The 24,286-nt window shown below is 49.0% G+C and overlaps 2 protein-coding genes and 1 long non-coding RNA gene across 5 annotated transcripts in view; 1 reads left to right on the forward strand and 2 right to left on the reverse strand.

The window, feature by feature from the left end:
* Window positions 1-1,039: 1,039 nt before the first annotated feature.
* Window positions 1,040-10,190, reverse strand: AIRIM (AFG2 interacting ribosome maturation factor). Of its 3 annotated transcripts, XM_037498262.2 has the most exons (6): window positions 9,999-10,190; window positions 9,095-9,543; window positions 8,639-8,916; window positions 5,856-6,035; window positions 3,687-3,805; window positions 1,040-3,528 (listed from the first exon to the last, which is right to left on the reverse strand). In XM_037498262.2, exons 3-6 carry the CDS (start codon window positions 8,911-8,913, stop codon window positions 3,491-3,493), a joined length of 612 nt encoding a protein of 203 aa, XP_037354159.1. In that variant the 5' UTR covers window positions 8,914-8,916; window positions 9,095-9,543; window positions 9,999-10,190; the 3' UTR covers window positions 1,040-3,490. The 3 variants fall into 3 exon arrangements, with proteins under 3 accessions (XP_037354159.1, XP_037354160.1, XP_037354158.1); XM_037498263.2 differs by lacking the exon at window positions 9,999-10,190 and having other exon boundaries at window positions 9,371-9,600; XM_037498261.2 differs by lacking the exon at window positions 9,999-10,190 and having other exon boundaries at window positions 9,095-9,594.
* On the forward strand, window positions 9,475-16,615 carry LOC119235146 (uncharacterized). The gene is made up of 6 exons (XR_005122791.2): window positions 9,475-9,631; window positions 9,792-9,904; window positions 10,006-10,133; window positions 11,928-11,968; window positions 13,680-14,232; window positions 16,242-16,615. It is a non-coding gene; the product is annotated as an uncharacterized LOC119235146 (long non-coding RNA).
* A 6,177-nt stretch (window positions 16,616-22,792) lies between these two features.
* The window catches only part of EPHA10 (EPH receptor A10), a 33,509-nt gene continuing 32,015 nt past the window's right edge, over window positions 22,793-24,286 (reverse strand). Inside the window, exon 17 of the mRNA XM_037500539.2 lies at window positions 22,793-24,217. Coding sequence (XP_037356436.1) covers window positions 24,103-24,217 — 115 coding nt within the window. The 3' untranslated portion in view covers window positions 22,793-24,102. The remainder of the gene's footprint in view (window positions 24,218-24,286) is intronic.

The raw sequence follows: 24,286 nt of genomic DNA on the forward strand, positions 1-24,286 counted from the left end.
GTTTGGGAGCTAACACGATTGTAGTGGGGGCCTTTGAACAACTTTGCTCAGAAGATGCAGAGACCTATTTCAGGCAGATTTTTCTGATAACTGGAAAGGAGGCCTCACCCCAAGATCCAGGACGGAGGTAACTTCACCTCCGCCCACCCAGCTCAGGTAGGCTTCACCAGCATCTTTGTTTCATGAGCTAGACACACAGAAGGACAAAACCTGGATATCTACAGTTTACCTGTATGGTCTAGTCTGGTTGGCCGGAGACAAAGCAGGCACAGGTAATGTGATCATGCTCCTCACTTCCCAAAGGGCCAGGGCCCTGGCCGGTGCACTTGCATAAATTCATTCTACGCTGGGAATGATCATGGAAGAGAGAGTGGTTGAGTGTCCTTACTTAATCAGATCATCTGGCAATTGATGAAGGACCCTTTGGCAAGTGACAGCTGGAATAAAGGTTACTCGTTTCAAGGAATTAAGTCACCAAGGACTTGAGCCTGACATCAAGGGGGCACTTAGGACCCAACATGCTTTGCCCCCCCCATTCACTCCCTTACACCTCTGCCCACTGAACCAAATTGTAGGAAATGTGTAGTATGTAGCAGGTGCCTAATACATGCAAGTCGCCCAGCAAAGATCAGTCCATCCCATACAGGAGCTCACTTGGAAGGTAATGAGCTCACCAGCCCAGGATTTCAAGCATAGGCTCAACTAACTCACAGGACTGAGTTCCTGCAAAGAAAACTTAAGTCTTACAGCCAACCCCAGCCCAAAGGCCCCACAGACATACTTTCACTGTTTTGTCAAGTTAGTTGTTACTAATTCAAAAATTCAGAGGTGCAACAAAAATGACCGTCAACCTCTGAAAAATAAGCTCTGGCAACTTGGACCAGAGTCAGCTGGAGCAGAACAGCAGCTCCTTGCAGAAGCCACTTCCCGTCCAAAGCAACCCCTGCTAGATCTCCCTTCATGCCTTGTCCCTCAGGCCTGTCGGTGGCCAACAGCACAGCAGCTCACCCCCCAGGGTGAATGACCCAAGAGAGCAAGTGACAGACAGCACTCAAGATGGAAGCAGCAAGCCTCGTTTATCACCGACTTTCAGAAGGGACATCCACCACTTCTGCACCACACTGATGGGGAGGGGTGCGCTGTGTGTGAATACTAGGGAGGCATCTTTGGGGGCCATCTTAGGGGTACCCACTCCTACACTGAGAGAAGCCCACACTTCACACTGGCTGCCTCCAGGGAAGGCAGTTACTGAGAAACCTGGGGGAGAACTTTTCACGGTCTGTGCTTTTGCACCCTCTGAATTTTGTACGTGAATGTAGCATTTATTTTAAAAGTAAATCAAGTGCACTATAAATTTAAAATCAATTAACAGGATAGTACTTTAATAGCAAATGAAAAGCTGAGAAGGAACAAAATATAAACAATTATACTGAATACAGTTATTACTAAGTACCATAAACACACTTAAATCTATAGCAGTGATCACTTGTTTCAATGAGGGAACTTTATAAAGCTCTTTACTCACACAAACAAGCAACTCCCACTTACAGAACAAAACACACACTCTCGAGACATCAGGGCTCAGCACCACTTGACTCCAGTCCATCCTTACAGAGACCCATTTCCTGCCCCTCTTCCATACCTCCTTGAACTCCGGTGACCTGTCACCCTGTTAGTATTTGCCAGTGCTAGGGGGTAAAGCAGCAAGAATATTGCTTCTACTCTTTCTCAAACATGACTTTGCTGAGAGTGTGTTCTGTGCATGGAGTGTCCTGCGAAACTCTCCTAGTCCAAGTACAATTAGCTTCAGGGCCATCATGCACACGTCACTATGATGAATTCTCACAAGCAGTTTGCTTATCACCCCTATTCCCCCAAAATGCTGTTTTTATCTTAGTCACAACACTTTTATTATTGTATTACAACTTAAACCTCTTCCCTCAGTCCTTAGACTGTCAGTGTCAACATTACCTAAGATCTCTTTAGAAATGCAAACTCTACGGTCCTACCCAAGACCTACAGAACCAGAATCTAAAATTTAACAAGATACCAGTGGCTTATATACATATTAAAGCTTGAGAAAACACTGTTTTAAATCTGCCCCTGGTTGAACTTAAACATTCCTAGTGTGCTCTTTCATCTCTGCCCCAAAGCACTTCACTATTTATCTTTTAAGATTTTATTTATACTTGCTATGTATGTGATAAAGTACACACGCACACACACACACACAAAATTCCTGGAAGAATATATACATTATTAATAACAGTTACCTGGTAGGCTGAAAATAGCATTTTCACTTTCCATTATACTTGGGTTTTTCATGATTAGAGTGTACTATATAGGTAGAAAAGCATGAGGATTCAGAAAAATACATGGAAAATGCAAGACATAATATATTCACAAAATGGTACATAAATATAAGTGGCATATAATTGTGTTGATTATATTTACAGAAATGAAAAATGGCTATATTATCATAAGTATTTTAAAGAAAATTTAAGCCACAGTGTGTATCAGTATTACCCTATTCGCTTTGTTCAAAGACTTGGGCATCTGGACACTGAAAGGACATGTACCAGACTCCAATGGAGTCTGTTTTATACTTTCCCACATTTTAGTTTGCTTTCTACAATTCCTATGCTTAAAGAAAAAAAGTATCACTTTTGCAGCCAGAAAAAAAGGTCATTTTCTTTTTGAAAAAAATCTATACTTTCTCCATGCAGTGAACCAGAATTTTACAACAGCCAAGGAAGCTGACGGGTCTGAAAGGAGCAGCACCATTTCACAGGTGATGGCAGTGGGCTGAATGTTCTCACATTGGGCAGCTACCCAATGTGTCAGAGGAATGTGGCAAGTCAGTTACCAGCTTCAGCCCAAAAACCAAGTCATTTTATGAGCCCCAGTATCTCCAATTACTTACTCTCAAATGACAACAGCAACTAGGGGGGGCAACAGCAAGACAAAGCACTGAGAATAATTCATGCCGCACCACCTCCCCCTGGTGGTAGGCTCTGGAAACTGAAACTGCGATTGGAAAACACTTTTGTGTCAACATCACCCTTACTTCTTTATAGGTTCCAGCCACTTTCTCTTTTGTCAAAGAATTAGATGTTGGCACAAATACATGAAACCAGGGCCTGGTATCAATAAGACTCGGTGCTACACCTCACCTGGTCTTTCCTTCCGACTGCTTCTGTGACTGTTGCTTCTGCCTCTGGTATTCTTCAGCATCACTTTTCCAGACTTCTCTGTTTTCAAACACTCCTGAATCTCGGGGAAGGACAAGAAGTGGCCCACATACCCTTGGCCATGACCTGGCACGAAACCCCAACATCTAGTACCAATCTTCCAAAAAGCCAATCCTTAGCCTGTAGACATTGCCATTTAAATATTTCAGCTTGGCATTTCTTTAGAAATTGCTTTGAAAATATCAGAGAGCAGCAATGTAGGTCTCCAACTGTATCCCCCAGATAAACACACGGCATCCTTACTCTTCCAGGAAGAAGGTAACATTCAACAGGATATCTGCAATTGGAAGAGAGAAAAAACATGGCATACAGCCTCTCCAGAGAACACAGGACATCAGATTTATAAAAAACACACAGGCCCCAGGAAGACCTCTCTACATTGCTTCCACAGAGGCGAGACACCAGGAAAGGAGGGGGCCATGGAAGATGAAGTACCGTGTACAAGGTCTTCATTTCCATCCTCTGAAATTCGGTCCCAGGCTCTGGGCAAAGCTTGAATGTTTGCCAAGTCTCCCCACTGGATCGAGGACAGGAGGTGCTTCCTCTTCAGGTACCTTCCTGGAAGTTAAGGAATGCTCAAAAAGAAAATGAAATATGTTGAAGGAAAAAACCATTTCAGGGAACTCACCTATGCCCTAAATCTTTACTGAGTATCATCTTCTCTCACATGGCTCTGCACTATAGGGTCAGCGGGGATGAGAGGGGACAAGCACTGTGCCTGCACTGCAGGCTCTCACACGTGAGGTACAAACCAGAAAAAGGAAAAGAAGAGCCTAAGTATGTGAAAGATAAAATTCTGTGGAAATTCAAAGGATGTCAAGTAAACATCCAGATTAGAGGGGAGTAGGAAGATTCCAGCTGGCAGGAAAAGCTTGAGCAAAGGCACAGAAGTGGGAAAGCATGGAATAGATTCAGGGAAAGTAAGCTTGGCTGGCACGGAACTGTGTGTAAAACAGAAAGACGGTTGAGAGGCAGGTTGAGCCACAGCACAAAGGACAGGGAAAACCACGTGGAGATTCTCACTTCCCGTGCCGAGTAACAGGAGCTACTGAAAATTCCTATATGAGTAGCAGGACCAGAAGCAATCTCCTTGAGGGAATATGGACTAAGGTCACTAGGATGCTTTGGCCATAAAGAAACAGAGACAGAGAAACCTATCAAGAGGATGCATGTGACTAAGGGTGGAAGTGAGAAGAAAGAAACCACGAGGAGGAAAACACAGGAACAAGTGAACAGAATCAAAGGAAGTGACGTGTGACTGACACCTTTGGAACAGCACGTGGCATTGGAGTGCTCAGCAATGTCAGCAGCAGCTGTAGCTCCTGGCGCTGCTGCAGCTGCTGCTGCTGCAACAGAAAAAGCAGGCAGAGACGAAGAGGGAAGAAGATGCTAAGGTCCCCACACGCAGAATTAGACAGGGCTGCCTCTACAACTAAAGGAAGAGTTGAATGTGAGGTTAGAGAACTTTCATTTTAAATCTGAGTGGGTGGTCCCATGAGCAATCCAGTCGGACACATCTGCAGTAAAGTGAAAATCAAGACTAGAGACAAGAATAAAGATTGCATTTGGGAGTTTTTCAAATGAAGGAGGGTTGAGGAAGGTACCAGGCAAGAATTGAGAGAAAAAAGGCAGAAATGCAACTGGTCTTTTTGCTTCCACCTTTGCCCTACACCACCCCGACTTTCCTCAGAACCAAGTCAGGGTCATATTGTTAAAAACGAAAGTCTGATCATATTCTTTCTGCACTTAATACCTTCTAGCAGCTTTCCATCTCTAAGTAAAAGTCAAAATCCTTTCAAACACCTTCAAGGTCCTACAAGGTCTAGCCTGTCTCTCTGACTTCATCTCCCTGTTGGGCTCCTGCTCCTAATTCTACAGTAGCCACCCTGGTCTCCTTGCTAATTTCTTAACAGAACAGGCAACGCTCGCCTCAGGACCTTTGTAATGCTCTCCCCAAATAGCACAAGGCTCTCTGCCTTCACCCTCTCGGGGCTTTTCTCAAATGTTATTTTCTGAACCCTGACCACTGTATTTTAAATCCTAGCCACAGCGCAACCTCACTTTATTTTCCTCCACAGCACCTTCACCATATAACCTCCTACACATTTTTTTTTTAAAAAGATTTATTTATTTATACAAGAACCAGGCCAGATTCATGGGAGGGTGAGAGGATTCACCAGAGACAGAGCGGGGGGAAACAGAACAGGCAGACTGACAAAATACACTGCTGAGGGGAGCAGCGGGCGTGACAGGAAAAGTCCTGCCACTCCATGTAGGACCCTCGCTGGCAGGCCGGGATCGAACTGGCGCTGCAGAGGCTGCGGACAGCTTCACAGCATGGTGCTCAACTGCCTGCGCCACCAGGGGAGGCCCCACATTCTTTTTTAATGCCTATCTCTCAGCACCTGGAACAAAACCTGGCAGGTATAGCTACACAAGCAGCATTTTGAGTAATGGTTATATGAAGGGAGGCCGGGAGAACCCAAGATCCAAAACCAAAGAGAACTTACCCATACTATTTAGTTTGATAGCTTGTGAAAACTACAATTAAAAACACCTCCTAGAATAGCTGTAGACATTCTAAGAAATGCGCACAAAGGATATGAATCTCTATAATGTCTCTCGATGTCTCGCAACCATTCCAGCATGTCTGCCACAGAAGGGCTCGTGGACGATGCCTTCAGGATGTCATCAATGTCAATTGAGTCTGCATGCTGCTGATAGACCTGAAGGACCCGCTCCACGTGGCTGCTGACCGTGTCTCGTACCTTGAGGAGAACAGCTCTGGGGCAAAGAGTCTGATATTAGGCAGTGTCATGAGAAAGGCCTAGTGCAGCGCTCCTCAACCTTGGCACGCTGACATTTCTGTGCAGTACGAGCCTGCCCTGTGATTGTAGATGTTTTGCAGCACCCCTGGCTTCTACCCACTAGATGATAGGTGCAAACCACGGCCCCACCCTTCCCAAATCGGGACAGTGTCTCCAGACATTGCCAAATGTCCAAAGGGGAAAAACTGTGTCCAAATGAGACACACTGGTCTAAGGAGATTGGTAACAGTGCCTTAGAGGTAGAGATAACTCAAGAATTAAAAAAGAATTTTAAAATGGAGAGGCTGGAGAATTTACAAGGCTCTCAAAACGGTGATAAGCCCGGTAGCCAAAGAAGGTAAAGACTGAGGGGCTTTTCTGGGGTTACCATAAAACTGTAAAAGAAGCACAAATGCCCACAGTCTCATGTCACATATGTGAAAGGGAATTAGCAATAGAAAACTAAAGACACAAACCAGTACCACCCATATTTTACCTAGCCCCAACCTAGTAAATTCTCAAATGGTAAAAATTTGGGCTCTGGATGCACATGGACTACTTACTGTAACAGGCCTTAAGGAAGTTACTGGAGGGTAAATGGAAGTTATCAGTTTTTTTCTGATAACTTAGCATCCATGATCGGCACCATGGTCTTAACATGCGTGCCTGATCTGCAGGACAGTGTGGGCGTGCGTAAGTGGGTGCACCTGAGCCAGAAGACTGAGCATGTAAGGACAGGAAGAAGACTGTGCAGCAGAGTACAATGGGGGGGTGTGAGAGAACAGCTAAGAGAGGAAGGAGCATATGGGGATGTGCAGGGAGGACCAAGTTGCTCCTGCTGGCTTGTTTCCCCTTAACCTGTGGGTATGATGCCAAGGGCTCCAAGATTCTCCTTCAAGCTGCCTGAACCAATGATAAACCTATCCAACCTGGGATGATTGCAGAACAGTTACTTACTCTCAATTGTGTAAAAAATGGTCTGTTTTGCTCACTGCACATTCTAAGTACCTAGAATATCAACACTGGCACATAGAACACCACACTTTTTGATGAACAAACAAATCAATGAGTGATGTTACAGTCAAGATTAAATGCAATGATGCATATACAATGCTTAGCACAGCCTTCCTTTCTCTTGGTTGGGGGCCATCTCACAACTAAAATAGAAAGATGGTGGCCGCATATGCAACAAAAGTTGATTAACTCTAGGTTTCAACTCATGAAAAGTGGCAAGTCGCGGTAAGGTACACGAAGACTCTGACAATGACCATACAAGGCAACAGGAAACCAGTCACTTGAGGAAATCTGAGACACAGGACTAGCCATGTTGGCCAGAACTGGCACCCATCAGTCACAATGCTGAATTGGGCACAGTGTGTGGACAATACCACAGAGCATGCACAGTGGCTATCATAGGCCATGGTGATTCTGACGGCATTAGAAGCACACCAGAACAGACTGGTAAAACACATATCAAACATAATTTTTCTTCAATAAAATTGGCCAGAACTTGTTTTGTAAAAAATGCTTAGGGTAGTGCCTTGTTTATGGTAAATATTGTTATTCCACTGCTGACTCCAAGGGGCCTGGCCACCAAGGCCACAACTTCCCAAAGGACAAGGTGGTCCCTAGCCTAGAACTGTGGTTTTTGAAAATGTCTGACTATGACTCACAATGAAAAAGCAAGACTTATAATGACAGTCCAATACCCACACATAAATATTTTATCAGCTGAAAGTTCATTAGCTTAGACTACACCACAACATAATTTGAATGACTATTTCTTCTACTACACTAAGGAGCTAAATCTGGTTCATTGTATTCCCAGCACCTGTGCTTGGCATACCGCTGGTGCTTAATAAACGAATTTTGTACAAATAAATACAAGGAAGGTCTCCATCTCTGAGTTCCCTATTTGCTTATGGCATAGATTCAATACACTAACATTTTCTTTTGTCAAAAAAAAAAAAAAAAGACGACAGATGACATGTGCCTGTCTATTCTCTATCTGCAACTCTGAAGGAGGGGGGAATGAAAAATAGAAAAAAAGGCTAGAGACATTACTTCTGGGCACAGAAACACCTGCAGAACCAAGTGGTATTTAAGAACTCTGCGCTCTGGTGACAGGTACACCTCGAGTAGAATCCAGCTTTACTAGCTATGAGGTCACAGGCAATCTGTTTCCTCATATGCAAAACGGGCTTCAGTGAGGTTAAGTCAGAGAGGTGTTGGAAAGATTTTAAAACAATGTGTGGAAATCCCTGAGCGCTGACATCAAAAGTTTACAGTTCCTCATTAACTTCTTAGGAAGAAAATACACAGGAGATCTAATGAGCTTTCATCTCACTTTTGGAAATTTCTAAGTTCACCACCATGTGGAGTTTAACAAGGGAACTGCCAGAAATGGCTTTTTCAGGTTAGTCCCACTGCAGCAGATGGGAAGGAGGGAAGGAGGAGACATCTCCAAATGCACCACTCTCAAGGAAGGCTAAAAGTGCCCTTCTGACTGATCCTAGCTACTTACAAAACACCCAGTTTTGAAATCTTCCCACCAAGAAAGAGCATCATTGACCCTCTTACAGCTTCTCCCCTAATTTGTCCAGAACAGAATCACCAGCTGACAGCTGCTTGCGGGTAAGACGCTCCTTTAAGTCTGGGAAGTCCCTAAGTGCTGGCACGTCCTCACATCGCAGGTTCTGTGCAGCCTGCAGCTGCTCTGCCAGGTTGCTGAGGGAGAGGAGGAGCGGTGGGCAGTCCTTCAGAGTGCTCTGCCACAAGCCCTGCTGCTCCTCCACCGCGGGAAAGCACTTCCTCAGGGACTCCTGCACTGCAAGCAGCGGTCCGTCTTGAGTCATCTTCTGTTGGAAAACAACGTCAGTATTAGGGTCCCATGTCGGCAGAAGTGCCAGGTCGAGGGTGGGAGTTATTTCGTCTCGGGAGAGGTAATTCAATTAAAGAAGAGTTTCCTCAGGTAGGACTGTCTACACCCCCCCCCACCCCCTTCACAGAGGCTCCCCGCGCGAGGCGTTGTTTTACCGTTAGCGAGGGTCTCGGAAGGCAGCGACCCAGCTTCCCACTTGGGGAAGGTTTCCTGGCTTGGAGAAGGCTCGTCGGAGATAAGGCAGCCTCCGGCTTCAGACCGCTGATTCCCAGGACCCAAGCCCTGTCTCCCGCGCACCTGACCCCCCCTGCCGTTGCCGGAGCCTTGTGTTCTCCCTTTGGGACTGCCAGTCGCTTTCCCTAAACCAGCGGGTAGACTTAAAACTAAGGCAATCAACTTTTGGGGACCCGCCAGGGTCGCCACCAACACACCTGCAAGCTCCCCGCGCACGTCCCTACACGGCTACTGGGTCGCGAAAGTATGACGTGGGTCGCAAAGCCTCCTGGGTGTTGTAGTCCTACCCGTGGTCTGGGGGGCCTGTCCGGGAGGCTTCCTGGTGATTGGGTGCTGTGGTCCCCAAGCCGGCGAGTTCTTGTAGGTCAGCCTGTGGCAGTTTGAATTTGGTGGCGGCGGTCGCACGTCCCGCTGGGATCTGCGGGCCTTCAGCTCGAGCCCCGTTTCTGGACCAGCAGGTAAGCGCCCTGAGACTCCTGATGCACAGGCCCGGAGGGACTGGGGTGCCCGACTGACCCCCTGGCACGCCATTCGCCGTCCCCCGCCCTTTGCAGCCCCCTCGCTGCCCCGGCTCCACCTGCCGCTGACCCCTGTGGCTCGGTCCCCTGCCCCCCACAGCCTCCAGACACGCGCCATGGCTCCCGCTAGGAAGGGCAGCCGAGGGGTAGCCAAGACCAACTCCCTCCGCAGCCGCAAGCTCGCCTCCTTCCTTAAGGACTTCGACCGGGAAGGTAAGGGCGGAACCCGCGTCCTCGCTGCTGTCTGGGGCGCTCGCCGGGCGCCGGTGGGTCGGTCTCAGGCTGCACGACTGCAGACCCCGCTTACCTGCCAGGTAACCGGTGTCCTGTCGGTTCTGCCCTTTCGCAAGTGGAAACAGGAAACAAGCAAGGAGAAGATGCTCAAGGAGATAGATGACCTGAACGAAGGCGCTGCGCGAGATGAACTGGCTGGAGTACTTCGGTAAGAGCAGCCAGAGGTTCCCCAGGGCTTGGCCTGGAGCCTCTCTGGTTACCAAGACAGCCTTCACCTGAGTGCTGTCCTCCCAGGCCGCTCTAGGAAATTGCAATCCTACTGCTTCCCCAGCCCCCTGGCTCACCCACCTGCGTAGGTTTTCTCCACAGCGCTCATCCTCATCTCGCCCCTCTCCCGTAGGTAGCCACACGTTTTCTCTAAAGAACTGGAGAGTAAATATTTTGGGCTTTGTGGGCCAGAAGGGTTTCTGTAGCCACTACTCTGCTTTGCCATTATAGCTCCAGGAGCTGTAATGAATGGGTGTGGCTGTATTCCAGCAAAATGTGCTTATGGATGCAAGGAAAGGTGCAACTCACATAAATTCCCTGTGTCACCAAATATTTTGTTTTGTGATATTTTATCGAAGCATATAAAAATTAATAAATGACTGAATAACTTGATTTGTTACCAGAGCTCCAGTGGTAGTATAACCACAACAGCTCTTTTGCGGGTTCTGCAGGTATAAATTGATTACATAGCCATTAAAAATGGGAAAATCAAATGGTAAATAAAGTTCAGGAAGAGCCAAAGGTGTTTCCTGGCCAGAATAAAAAAATCCCATTCCTAGTGTCCCAGCCCTGTCTTTTCTTCTGGGTTACCCTTTTCTGTCTTCTTTACTATTAATAAGTATGTGGCTTCCTTCCTGGATAGAAATGCATGTTCTGCTCACATAGTGGGCATTTAATTATCCTTTGATTGAACCATTTATTTGTTAATCTATTTGTTTACAAATTTGTTTGCAATCTATTTGTTTGCAAATCTATTTGTTTACAAATATTCATTGGGCATGTGTCAGTCACAGTGTTAGATGCTGAAGAGGCACTGGGGAATCAAACATTGTACCTCCCCTCGGGAACTGAACAAGTTAATAAAGAAGGGTTGTTTCAAACGTCATAAATGATTATATAGTGAATATCACAAATACCACAAAAGAGATGGAATAATGGTCTCCTGCACACTTTTGGAATGCTTCCTGTGTAAAACTGGGGTTTTTTACCAAGTGTTTTACATATAGGAACTAATTTTCTCCCCATATATATTGTGTTCATTATTAATATTGTTCATGTTTTTATAGCTGAAAAGCTAACATACACAGATTGGTACTCTGCTCAAGGGCTCATAGACCAGTTAGTGGCAGAGTCTATTTGAACCCAGGGTTTCTGGTTCCAAAATCTGAGTTCTTAACTGTTATATAAGATACTACAGGGGTTCCTAGCAGGAGGACTTATGTTTTATTCTGAATCTGCCAAGACCTCTCCATTCATCAATGACTTACTACATACCTTTCGTATGTTATTTTTGCCAGAAGTTATGAATAGTACTTCTGTCCTCAAGGAATTCATCTGAAGATAGTCTGGACACCTAAACAGCTCTGGGTAAAATTACTGGGTATGATGCACATGAGCAGCTAATTCAGACTGGCAGCAACCTGTTGTGAACAGAATTTTGGATTTGAGTTGAGTTTTGGAGGAATGAATTAGTTATTTGACAGATACAAAAGAGTATTTCAGGCAGAGGACATGAGAAGTAGCGAGACACTAAGTCATGAGAGACAGAAATAAAAGGAACTTTAACATGGGGGCATGTAGACTAGGTCAGGAGAAAGATTAGACTAGATTGTAAAAACTAGATGTTGAATGTTGTGCAAGGGCGTAACTTGGTCCAGTTTTAGAAAGATAAATGTTTGTATTTAGAAAATGATTTAAAATCTGTTGTTAATTGAACAAAATGTTCTTTTTCAAGCCCTTGGAAAAAACAAAGGTGACCTGGAAGAAGCAGCAACAGTAAGTGGCTTGGGAAGGCGGGGTCAGGGGACAAAATCCAGAAATATGTAGAAAACTGTTGTCCTCCCAGAGTTCAGTTTTGTACAGGAGATTCCCCTTTAAATGACCAATGACATAAGTGATGATAGAACTTTGTACAAAGTGCATGGAACAGGGAAGGGGATCTTTCAGGTCTTACCTTCCCTGTTAGGAGGTGGCCAGGCCTTTAAAGGTGAGTGAGCTTCTAGCTACTAGTGGAGAAGAAGGGGCATTGCAGGAGGCAGGCACAGTGTCTTATAAAGGAACAGGAGTAGCCTAGTGTATCTGGGCTGCACGCTGAGGGGAACTGGGGAGAGTAGGAGCCAGATAGTGGCCTTGTGTGCCAAGCTGGGGGGTTTGCATTTCATTAGGTGCTGCTAAGTGAGATGATCAGAGCAGTGTTCCAGAACACTGTTCATGATAACCCGGGAGGGGAAAACAAGGAAGCCAGTTGGGAGGCTATTGTAATTTTTTTTTTCTTTTAGTGTTTTATTTTTTTTTTGAGGTAACATTGGTTTATAATGTAATTCTTGAACTCAGGCACTGGCCCTATAAAAGGAAGGGATGGCTTTGAGATTAGTGTTAAAAGAGAGAATGGACAAGATGGTGACGGTGACTGAATGGTTTCAGCATGGGCTGCTGCCTGCCAGGGGGAGGCCCCCTCAGGAGGAAAAGAGGTCTGAGCTGGGGTGAAAGGCAACAGTTAATGTGCCACTTGTCTCAGATCTCAAGGCACTTGTCCCGGTTTGGGAGTCAGTGGGGCTGTGCAGGGAAAGCATGGGGGTAGGGGGCTGAGGATGGACACTAGGAGGGAGGCAGAAAGAGCAGCTCATGAGCAGACTGCAGGGGAACAGGCAGCAGAGTCAGGAAGATGGTGAATGTCTCAGTGCACAAGGGAGGGGAGAATTGAACAGTCAGAAGGTCGGGAATGGTCCTTGTGGGGTATCTCCCAGGACTCTGAGGGAGGGGGAAGGACCACTGAGGGTTCCTCAGATTGAGCACCCTGGGGCCTTTATGCACTTTATGTAAAGTAGGGGCTGGGGGTCAGGAACTGCCAGGTGTGGTCCATTAAAGAGACTTACCTTTAGTCTTGGCCAAAATCCTCAATTTTGAAGATCCAGCTGGTACGAGAACTTAGTTGATCAGTTATATTCTGAATTATTTATAAGTCACTGCATTCTGTGAGACAGACCTTATGTTCAGTGTTAGTTTTCTTTTCCAGAGCTGGTCTCCATCTCCCCCAACTTCTTTTACCCTCACTTGCCTCTCCTGTTTATGGAGTTTTTTGTAACCTTAGGTCAAACGTTGTCCTCCATCTAAGAAGAGAGCCCAGTCCATTCAAGGAAAGGGCAGAACCAAAAAGTAGGGGGTTTTCCCAATGTAGATACTTTGGGGTTTATTGGAGAACCCCACATATCTCAGAGGTGAAATGAGGTGAAAAGAGCTTTTGTGCCTCACCTTGTCCAAGTAGATTTAAACTCATTGAATCCTTGAGCGTCTAGCTGGAGGGGCCACTAGAAATGACTTTACCCAACACCTTCGCTTGTTCTGCCACCCGCATCTCCATCCTCCCTACTCCTGTGTTCATGCAAACATGGAGGGTGAGGCAGCAGGGTCAGGCCCATGTGTGTTTACTTGCCTGACAGGCCGTGGTCAGAGCTACCCCTGCCTGTTTCTCAAAATATTCCTCCAGGTCCTGTGTAAAGAATGCCCTGGGCTGGGCCCTGTGAAAGCACCAGGATACGGAACTTGGGGTTCAGAACAGCATGTGACATGGTGCGTGCTCTCCCAAGCATTACCTGCTCTGCTGCCACAGGACCCAAGTGTTGGCACAGCTAATGGTCATTTATTTTGTTGTTTTTTTTTTTAAGATTTATTTATGCACACAAAAACTGGTCTGTAGTCCAGTGGTGTGGAGAGTGAGAGGATTCTCCAGAAACAGAATGGGGAGCAGAACAGGCAGTTCTACTGAAATACACTGCTGAGGGAAGCAGCGGGTGAGATAAGAGAGGTCTGCTGTGCCATGTGGGTCAGCTCCCTGGCCTGGGATCGAACTCGTGCTGCAGTGGCTGGTAAGAGCTTGATAGCACTGAGACTTTAAGCCCTGCACCACCAGTGAGGACCCTCCTAATGGTGATTTCTTAGCTGCAGGTCAAGCCATTGCAACACTGTTACCCCATCAGTGAGCTGAATGGAGTTCTCTATGGCGAAACCAACTCCAGGTCTGACACCGGGTTTGACTCAAGGTGAGTGTTGACTGCCAACATTTAACATTAGTCAGAAAAGAAGAGTGTTTAGGAAATACTCTTGAATCCTTGGAAGCCCTCTCAGAGGAAAGACTCTTCTGAGGCACAGGTTCATTCACCTGTGTTCAGTGACAAAATGATTCTTTATCTGATAAGAGGACATCCTTTCTGTGTCACTAGGGGGCCTCCAGTGACATTTTGGGTCTTTTCTGACCAAATGGGTAGATACTTTTAAATGGGTAGGCACTTACCTATATTCTTGGCCTACCCAGTGTCGAATTGAAAATTGACACCACATTTTGGAAGACCTGTATAAACAAGAATGTTCCAGCATAAGTCAACACCTTCATAGGGCTGGTCAGCTACACATTAAGAGGGGATCGCCATTCAAAACAAGGTGGGCCTGTGAGTGCTGGTGGGGATGGGCTTTGTGATCACGAGCATCTCCGAGGAAGGTACAGAACAGCATGTCTGTCCTTTATGAGCCCACATGGGATGGTTGAGGAAGAATGCATAAGGAATTGAGAGCGGTTATCTCTGGCAGAGAGCAAGGAAGACTGACCTTTAAAAGCCCATTCTTCTTTAACTGTTTTTTTCAAATGAGCAGCCAGCAAAACAGGTAGCAGCATTTTAATTGTCTTGCAAAAATATGGGAATTAATATCTGAATCATCCCCTTTTAACCCTGGAAAATTCCTCTAGATGAAAGCACCTAGCCACACTCGTGGAAATACTTTAGCCATAGTTTATGGATGGATGGGTGATTGGTGCCTGGCGTCCACATGTGCTTGGACCTAAGTCTTTGTGACTTTCCCTAGATGTATGTTTGATAATTGCAATCTCCTCTCTCCAGCTGTGTTTAGTCATTACCACTTAAAAAAAATTTCCCCCTAAATTTAGAACTCGCCTTCTTAGAAATGTGTGATTTGAAAAGTGCAGCTTGAGGCCAGATGGGGACTGGAAAGGCCCACAGCGCCTGGTGTCATTCAGTCTGCCAAGCCATCTTTACAGAGATTTTCCTGTTTTGCGGGGTCTTCAAGGCCCCAGGCACACATATTCCAGCAGCTGGAGAATTTTGTACCTACCATTATGTTGCCTTCCCCCACCGGAGGGAGCATGACTGCTGTCCTGCTCACACAGCCACGGGTCTGTCCCTGCATGAATACTGAGCGTTGCCCATCCCAGGGTGCCCGCCAGGGGGTGCAGCATAGCACAATCAAATGCCACCTCAAATGTTAGGGTACCCAGTCCACCAGGAACTGACATTTGCCCACTGTTGTTGGAATGTGGGGAGGGGCTGTTTATAAGGAATGGCACAGAATCAAAAAAAGCCCTGAACAGCCAGGCCTCAGAGTGGTGGGGCCCTGCTCTGGTGCACCAGCTCACCCAGTGATATCTGTGAGCCCCAAGCACCATTTCTCTTGCACCTCTTCACCCTTCTCAGCAGAAAACCTCCACAAGGCCCTTGTTCTGCTCCCCCTTAGCATTGGTTCAGATTTGGCTTTGGACAGCCCCAGTCCTGGCTCTTTTGTCTCTCTCCGGTTTCTTGGCTTCATTGAGCTTCTCAAGTGGCAGAATTTAAGTGGTGGCTCAGCTTTGGTTGCATGGGCCTCCTTGGTCCAGTCTACACGACCTTGGGTGGTGGACAGGAGCACTTACTGCCAGCTCAGTGGCCGAAGGCCAGCATTCTTGGGTCGTGAAGGGAACCTCCAAAAACCTACATGTGGGTGGGACTGTTTTCCCAAAGACATCCTGCTGAATGTGGGCCCAGTGCTGAGTGCCCCACACCGCCACTCAAATCCAGTAACACTCTCCAGCTCTGCTGTGGACAAGTTACCCCATTCACTGTCTCACTTGCCAGGCAACTATTCACATGCTCATGGAGATTCAGAGAGGTCAGGTGTTTTGTGATCTGAGTGGAGGGTTCAAGGAGACCAACGCTGTGTGGCCTGAGCAGGCTACGTGCTGCTTGGGCCAGCTCCTCGGTGACCTCTCTCCTCCTCTTCCTAGAGCCGCCTGGCCCAAATCTGCAGCAGCATACGGACTCACAGATGAGGCTGCTCTTCCAAGAAGCCCAATTGACAGGATGGACCTCCAGTGGCACTTCTGGGACCCTGAAGAGGGCTCTTCCCTGCTGCCTTATTTTTTATTTTTTATTTGAGTGTGAAGTCCCAGAGCAGGGACTGATATTCCTCTTGTTCCTGCTCAAGCTGTGTTTTTTAGAAGCAGTCTTATTCTCCTTTTCTTGAGACTTTTGTACAGTGTTTGAGCAATTTTATCTGTAAGCTGATTGACTGTAATCAGAGCTACTAAGAGTTAATCTGTTTTCAATAAAGGGGAAGTTTTTTCTAATCCATACCCAGCCTGCCTGTCATCTCTAATCTGCTACCTGGACTGGGGACAGTTTGAGAGCTAACACGATTGTAGTGGGGGCCTTTGAACAACTTTGCTCAGAAGATGCAGAGACCTATTTCAGGCAGATTTTTCTAATAACTGGAAAGGGGACCTCACCCCAAGATCCGGGACATAGGTAAATAACTTCACCCCTGCCCACCCAGCTCAGGTAGGCTTCACCAGCATCTTTGTTCCATGAGCTAGACACACAGAAGGACAAAACCTGGATATCTACAGTTTACCTGTATGGTCTAGTCTGGTTGGCCGGAGACAAAGCAGGCACAGGTAATGTGATCATGCTCCTCACTTCCCAAAGGGCCAGGGCCCTGGCCGGTGCACTTGCATAAATTCATTCTACGCTGGGAATGATCGTGGAAGAGAGAGTGGTTGAGTGTCCTTACTTAATCAGATCATCTGGCAATTGATGAAGGACCCTTTGGCAAATGACAGCTGGAATAAAGGTTACTCGTTTCAAGGAATTAAGTCACCAAGGACTTGAGCCTGACATCAAGGGGGCTCTTAGGACCCAACATGCTTTGCCCCCCCCATTCACTCCCTTACACCTCTGCCCACTGAACCAAATTGTAGGAAATGTGTAGTATGTAGCAGGTGCCTAATACATGCAAGTCGCCCAGCAAAGATCAGTCCATCCCATACTGGGGCTCACTTGGAAGGTAATGAGCTCACCAGCCCAGGATTTCAAGCATAGGCTCAACTAACTCACAGGACTGAGTTCCTGCAAAGAAAACTTAAGTCTTACAGCCAACCCCAGCCCAAAGGCCCCACAGACATACTTTCACTGTTTCATCAAGTTAGTTGTTACTAACTCAAAAATTAAGAGGTGCAACAAAAATGACCGTCAACCTCTGAAAAATAAGCTCTGGCAACTTGGACCAGAGGCAGCTGGAGCAGAACAGCAGCTCCTTGCAGAAGCCCCTTCCTGTCCAAAGCAACCTCTGCTATATCCCTTCTCCCTTCATGCCTTGTCCCTCAGCCCTGTGGGTAGCTGACTGTGCCCTTGGCCATGAAAGGGAGGAAGGGTGGGGTCCAGAGCCTCCTTCCCCAGGGCCCCTGAGGCAGTTTCAAAGAACCCAGAGTTCTAATAAACAGGTCCATTCTTTGCCCTACAGGACCCCTGTCCTTTTCAAAAGATCCATTTGAGGTTGCACATTGAATTCCCAAATCAATGACTTTGCGAAGAGTTAAATTATTACTGGAAAGAGTTAGTCCTGGGGGGGTGGGGGTGGGGTGATCACTTAAGTGTGGTTCTTCAGGGCATCCGACACCCCCACCCCCACCAGTGATGCTGGTTCACATACCACCACAGGGCTGACCTCACAGTGTATCCCACCTCCCCCCAACATGTGCACATGCACAAGCTCTGCTCAGTGAGTTTTCCTTAGTTAAATTTACAAAATGACCATTGTTGATCTGTAAGACTCAAATGACAGAAAGTGCTGAAAATTTCAACTAGCTTGTTCATGTGGCTTTAGAAAGGAAAGGCATGGGGCCTCCCTAGTGGCACAAGGGGTTAAGACGCAACCTATGAAGCTCACCACAGCCTCTGCAGCATGAGTTCGATCCCCAGCCAGGGAGGTGACCCACTTGGCACAGCAAACCTCTCCTGACTGGCTTGCTGCTCCCCTCAGCAGTGTATTTCAGTTGATCTGCCTGTTCTGTTCCCCACTGTCTCTGGTGAATCCTCTCACACCCCAAAACTCTGGCCTGTACCCCAGTTCTTGTATGCATAAATACATCTTGAAAAAAAGAAAGAAAAAAGAAAGAAAGGAAAGGCATGAGGAGTGGGGCTTACACTGAGCTCACCATAAGTGGGAGTTTGGAATCCTGTTTGCTGTGACTAAGGTGCCTTCTCCCTTTATAGTGTTAAGATTCCTCCCAGCCCTCTCGTCCCCACCCGTATCACTTTGCCTATTAAACAAGTCCTTTCTCTTCTCACCCCCTCCCCACCAGCTGTACCCGGAGCTGCCTGCATTCTCCAGTGTCTTCATTATTCCCTTGGTGGATATTGGGGTCTCTGTAGGTGGCATTTTCTGAGCCTCCATGATGCATGTGGTGGAGGACATAACACACCCATGCACGAGACCCAGGGAGAGCCCACCACCTCCTCTGCCAGCTTCCAGTGCCCACAATCTGCACAGCGCATCATGCCCGGAGCCACAGGATGGACACGGACCATCTGTCTCTCGGCTGCGGTCTTCATATTGGCTGCAAAGGGGCTGTTGATGAGTCTTGTGGACTCTTCTGTGTCCAGCTGATTGGCGAGAATGTGTGCGGTGGGAGAAGGAAGGAACTAGATGGGGTCTAACTGGGAGGAGATGGAGGGCTTTTGCAATGGGGGTACAAATACAGTTTTCATTTTCAATTTCTCTCTTAAGTTTACACACACAGCCTGGGGGTGAGGCTTGAGATATTCACAAGCTAGATGCTGGTGGGAACCTGAGGTCATGGGTGAACTGAGTTTCTGATTTCTGTCACCAAGACCCCAAGGGGCCCAGCTAATAAAATGGGGTAGGATGGGTCCTGAGGAGAGGTAGCAGGGGTTTCTCAAGATAATGGCAGATGCTTGCATTTAAATGGCAAAAAGCAGAGAGAGATTAAAGCAAGCTGGCACAGGGAAGGAGTTTTTCTCAAGTCCTGAGCAGTATGAAGGAGGGATGTTAGGGAGTGATTCTCAAACTCAGTCACCAGTTAATAAAGGCAGTGAAGTGGTTTCCCTCTGGGCACCTTCTAACGCTCCCCGGGGAGGAGGCCAGCCGGAAGTCCTCCACTGGACTCACACCACACCTCGGTGGGATCCCCACTGCTGTGTCTTCGGTGATTTTTATGTAAACGACTCCCCCCTTAGGCAATGAGGTCTTAACTCCCAGGGCCGTCACCTAGTAGCTGCTCAGTTTGCAGTCACTGGAACAGCAGATGCCTTGGCAGACTTGATCAGCAGCTTTGCTGTCTGGGAAGTTCCTGCCATGGGTTACTGCACATCTACCTGTGTCTCTCCCCTTGCCGGTAACCATATACTGTGTGCCAGGCAAAGTGCTAAGTGCTAAGTGTCTCCCCCAGGCAGTGTCCCAGGGGGCCCTCCACCCCTGCTGCTTGCCTCTGGTAGGGAAGACTTCACTGGAGCACCATTCTGGACATGCCCCACCCACTCCCCGTTCACTCTCCCCACAGGGAAGCAGGGACTTGAGTCAAGGGGTAGAAGGAACAACCTTTTCCTTCTGGCTTCTCCCACACATCTGCCCTTCTGACGAAGGGTGCGCCCTGGCTGCTCCCCACCATACAGGAAGCTGGTGGGCAGCCCTGCCCCTGCAAGAGAGGCCTGTGGCTATCCAGTTCAGCCTAGCACCTGGTGGGTTGAATTCAGGGAAATGATGGGAAGTGCACAGCGTCCCCAACACACCACATCTCACTTGTGGAAGATGTACATTTTGCACACTTGACATCTCGGAAATTGGGATGCATCTTCCAACCAGATGGTGAGACATAGTGTGATGGGCTGTGATGTTTCTACGAAGAATGTCTTACATTTGGTGGCATCTTAGATGTGAAGAAACATGGTAAGCAACATCCTCCACTCAGCCTTATCCATCCAAGAGATGGTATCTTGAGCTCCATCTGTGCCAGTGAATTAGGACTCAATCGGTTCTGTGCACAGGAGGGGAGGAAAGGGGTGCTATTTATTCACGCCCCCCCCACACAAACACACACACCCAATCCCCTGCGCTAAGCACTTCCCAATGTCTGGACTGAGCAGATAAACAAGACACCTTCTCCAGGCTGTGATCCCAAACAGCCAGCTAGGGCCAGCAGAAGCACGAGCAAGCCAGCTGGGGAAAGGGCTCCCCTGAGATGAGTGTGTGCACGTGAGGCGTGTGCATGGGAGGTGTGGGCGTGCACATATGAGCACCCCGTATTCCAGTCAGTACCCTGCACTCCAGCACCCTGCACTCTACCACCCCGTCTGCACCCCCAGGTCTGCACTCAGCCCCACCCTCCTCCTTTTTCAGCACCCTTCGAGACTCCCACACTCCACTCCTTAGGCCTCTCATGTGGCTTCTGCCCCCCACAATCGAGGTTGCTGCTACAGGTTGAAAAGTGTCCATCCCAAAATTCAGACGACGTAGTCCTAACCCCTCAGAGTCTCAGAATGTGACTGTTTGGAGCCAGACACTTTACAGAGGTGATCAAGTTCAAAAAAGGTCTTTCAGGTGGGCGAGATTGGACAATCTCTTCTAGCTGGTGTCCTTCTAGAAAGGGGACATCTGGACACAGAGACACACGTCGTGGGGAGGCGAGGTGAAGGGACATGGGGAGAAGACAGTTATCCACAAGCCAAGGCAGAGGCTGGAGCAGATCCCTCCCCCACAGGTCTCAGAAGGAACCAACTCTGCTGGCACCCTGATCTCTGACTTCTAGCCTCCAGAACTGGGGCACCTGGATCCCAGTGTGTGGGGCTTTGTCATGACAGCCCTAGGGGATGGTCACCGACTACACTATACCAGTAGCAGCTGCTCTCCCAGCCCCTTCACTTGGCATCTCTCTACTAAGCACCAAAACTCACCCTTCTCCTGCTTCCAAGGCCCGACTCCCAGCTGTCTCTCATCAAGGCCCCACTCTGGCTCTCCTGCTCTTCTCAATCCAGGAGCCTCCCATAGTGTTTCCCCCAAGCTCCCCTCTCCATGTGCTGGCCAGGCAACCTCCTCACAGGGGCTAAACCCCCCACTGTCCTTACCCTCAAAACTCTGTCTTTAACCCGCATCTGTGCCAACTTCCAGACTCTGCTATCCAGCTGTGACTGCAACATCCCTGCCTGCAGGTCCTGTGAGATCTCAAACACATGTCCAAAACCCAGCTGGTCATTTCCTGCCCTCTCCCTCCCCATATACTGTCTATCTCCCAGAGCGGCACCACCTCCTCTGGGAGGCCTTCCTTGGTTTACAGTCCCGAGACTGGGTGGCATCCTTCTTATACTCCCAGGCTGCCCAGTGCTCACTCCTAGGGCGGCCCTGACCACACCACCTTGTCATGTTTTCTACATGGGTCCTTTGCTAGATGGGGATCTCTACAGCAGGGTTCGTCTACGCAGAGAGCTCTCACACACACTTGGTGGAGACCCTCCTGGGAGAGAGGGGTGTAAGAAACCCCCTCACACCAACTACTTAATTGTCACGCAAAGAGGCATGTATCACAGACAAATTTTTATTCCTTTGTCCTGCATATAGAACCCAAGAAATATAAAAACATTTTCAGAATTAGTCAAAGGAAACACCTCTCCAGCCCCCTCCTTAGATGGGCTCAGACGGGGGTTCTGAGGGGTCATAGGCCACCTCCCTCTGTCCAGTGAACAAGTTCCATATAAAAATAGATCTATAGAGGGTTCCCAGAAAGCCTCACCCCACATGCCGGCGCCTGTGCAGGGCTGAGGCCTGGTACCCATCAGGATTGTGGACCTCACTCCTCAGGGGAGGGGAGATCTACCCTGGACACCGAGGTCCCGCCAACAGCCATGGGGCCCCTCTGCAGCAGACTGGGGGAGGAGGTGACTTGGCCCTTTAGAGCATGACGGGTGCTTGATGCTGCTAGAGATGGCGGGGGTGGGGGGAAGGGGAGGCTCTCTCCACCCCAGATAGGACACTGGTACCCACACTGGGTCCTTTCCAGGTTTCTTGGGGGGACGAGGGGAGAACCTACAGGGCACCTGGGAGGGGACTCTCCAGTCCCATCAAAAGTTGAAGCAGACTTTGTCTCTCCTACCCCAAAGTCACTGAGCTGGGGCAGGTGCTCAGGGGATGGGGTGTGTGAGGTGGGGAGACTCTGAGGAGAGAAGAACAACTGCTGGCAGGGCAAGGCCAAGGCACTGCTATGAGGCACATCCCCCACTCGGGGCTCTCCCCAGCCCTAGTGCCTTCTGCTAGCCAACCAGAGAACCCTCCCTCACCTGCAAGGCCCTGTTCGCTTACACAGATCCTGCTCCACCTCCATGGTCTAGACAGCGTCCATCTGCCCTCCAGCCCATAGACCCGCCACGTCTCCCGGGAGCACCTGGGCACTCTTTGCCTGAGTTTATCTCCCCCACCTGTCTGAACCCTCCAAGGGCCTGCTCAGTGAGGCTTTCACCCCTTCCCTCCACCCCTAGGCTCCTCCTTCCCTCCCCATCCACCCTTCAAACACAGCCACCCAGCACAGGCCTGTGTCAGGGTGACCTGGGCAAACGCAGCCATGGCCCTTTGCAGATCCAGCTGCCATCCTGCTGTGCCACGAGCTCCCAGTCTCACCATGGTCACTACCACTCTGGGAAAGCCCTTCTGGAGGAGGAACTCTCCAGTCAGTTCCGTGGAAGCAGAGGTGGAGAGCTCTAGGGGAGGCTGGGTGGTGTCCAGGGTCGGGGCTTGCAAGAGGACGCCACCTCGAGCACCCCCTGGGTAACCTCAGGGATGAGTGTTGGTGTTACAGGGCAGGACCAGGCTCTCCAGAGCCAACCTCATCCCTGGACTGGGGCCTGGGCAGCCTGGGCTGCAGCCCCAGCTCTGACGCCAACACCACCTGGGCCTAGGCCTCTCCCACGGCACAGCAAGGGCTGGACCAGCTTGCTGGAGAGAGAAGACCCATCCAGAGAGCTTCTTCTTCACCATGCCCCATGGCTGGGCAGTGAAGTTCTTGGGGCCCTGGGTGAAAACTGTGCTCCCCGTCTGGAAGAGTGCAGCCGCCATAACCTCATGTGCCAGCCAGGAAGTTTATAAAAGGAATACAAAGGTGAGGTCTGGGGCCTCAGGGGAGCACCAGGACATGGAGCAGCCCAGCCAGGATCCTCACCCTCACCCTGAACTGTCAGTCCAAGGGCAGAGGAAGCAGAAATCAGCTCCTGAGTCTAGGGCCCTTGGGGTCCAGCCCCGACTTCAGCACCACCTTTGCTGCCTAGACCTTGGGACCAATGTCCAGACAGGGCCCAACCCTGCATAGGGAGCCAAGGATCCTGCCCCTCGGGGACCCAGCAGGACAGCTGTGGTTGCTACCAGGTTGAACTGGAGCCAGCAGGGACCCACTGCTGGCCAGTGGGTCTATGGGAAAATCAGGCACCCACTGGAGTAGGCCCTGTACCACAGTGGGTGTGGAAGACAGAAGAGCATGAACTGGGTGACTTAAAGCTACACCTTCCCTCCCCGCCCAGACCCTGACTCAGAGGACCCTGCATTTCCTCTGGCTGTTATCTCAGGGAACCTCCCCTGGGATTCGAACCTTTTTTCCAGGGGGGCTGTGCCAGCCAAGGTGTTCAGACTGGGCAAAATGGGAGTGGGAGGCAATGAAATGGGGGGTTACTGTGGCCCCAAACAAGCTCTGGGCCCAAGTGGAGAACGATGGTGCTCGCCTGCACACGGTGGGGAGTGCAGTGTGCCAGGGTCGTGGGCAGGGCTGGGCCCTGGAGTCCCCCTGGACTTCTGGCCTGGAAGAGTGCAGCCACTCACACCTGAACCCCCTGGCCCTGCAGCTGGAGGACGCGCGTCCGCAGGGTGCTGATCCCGCTGAGGAGGGCCTCCTGATGCTCTGCTGAGGAGATGCCCAGGCTCACCAGGTCCCTGCGGAAAAGGTGGTTCAGACACAGGTGGTTCAACCCCATCTTGTCTGGACTGGGAAGGGCCTGGAAT

This window comes from Talpa occidentalis, unplaced genomic scaffold (assembly GCF_014898055.3).
Source record: "Talpa occidentalis isolate TD23 unplaced genomic scaffold, MPIMG_talOcc4v2.1 talOcc4.9, whole genome shotgun sequence".
NCBI lineage: Eukaryota > Metazoa > Chordata > Mammalia > Eulipotyphla > Talpidae > Talpa > Talpa occidentalis.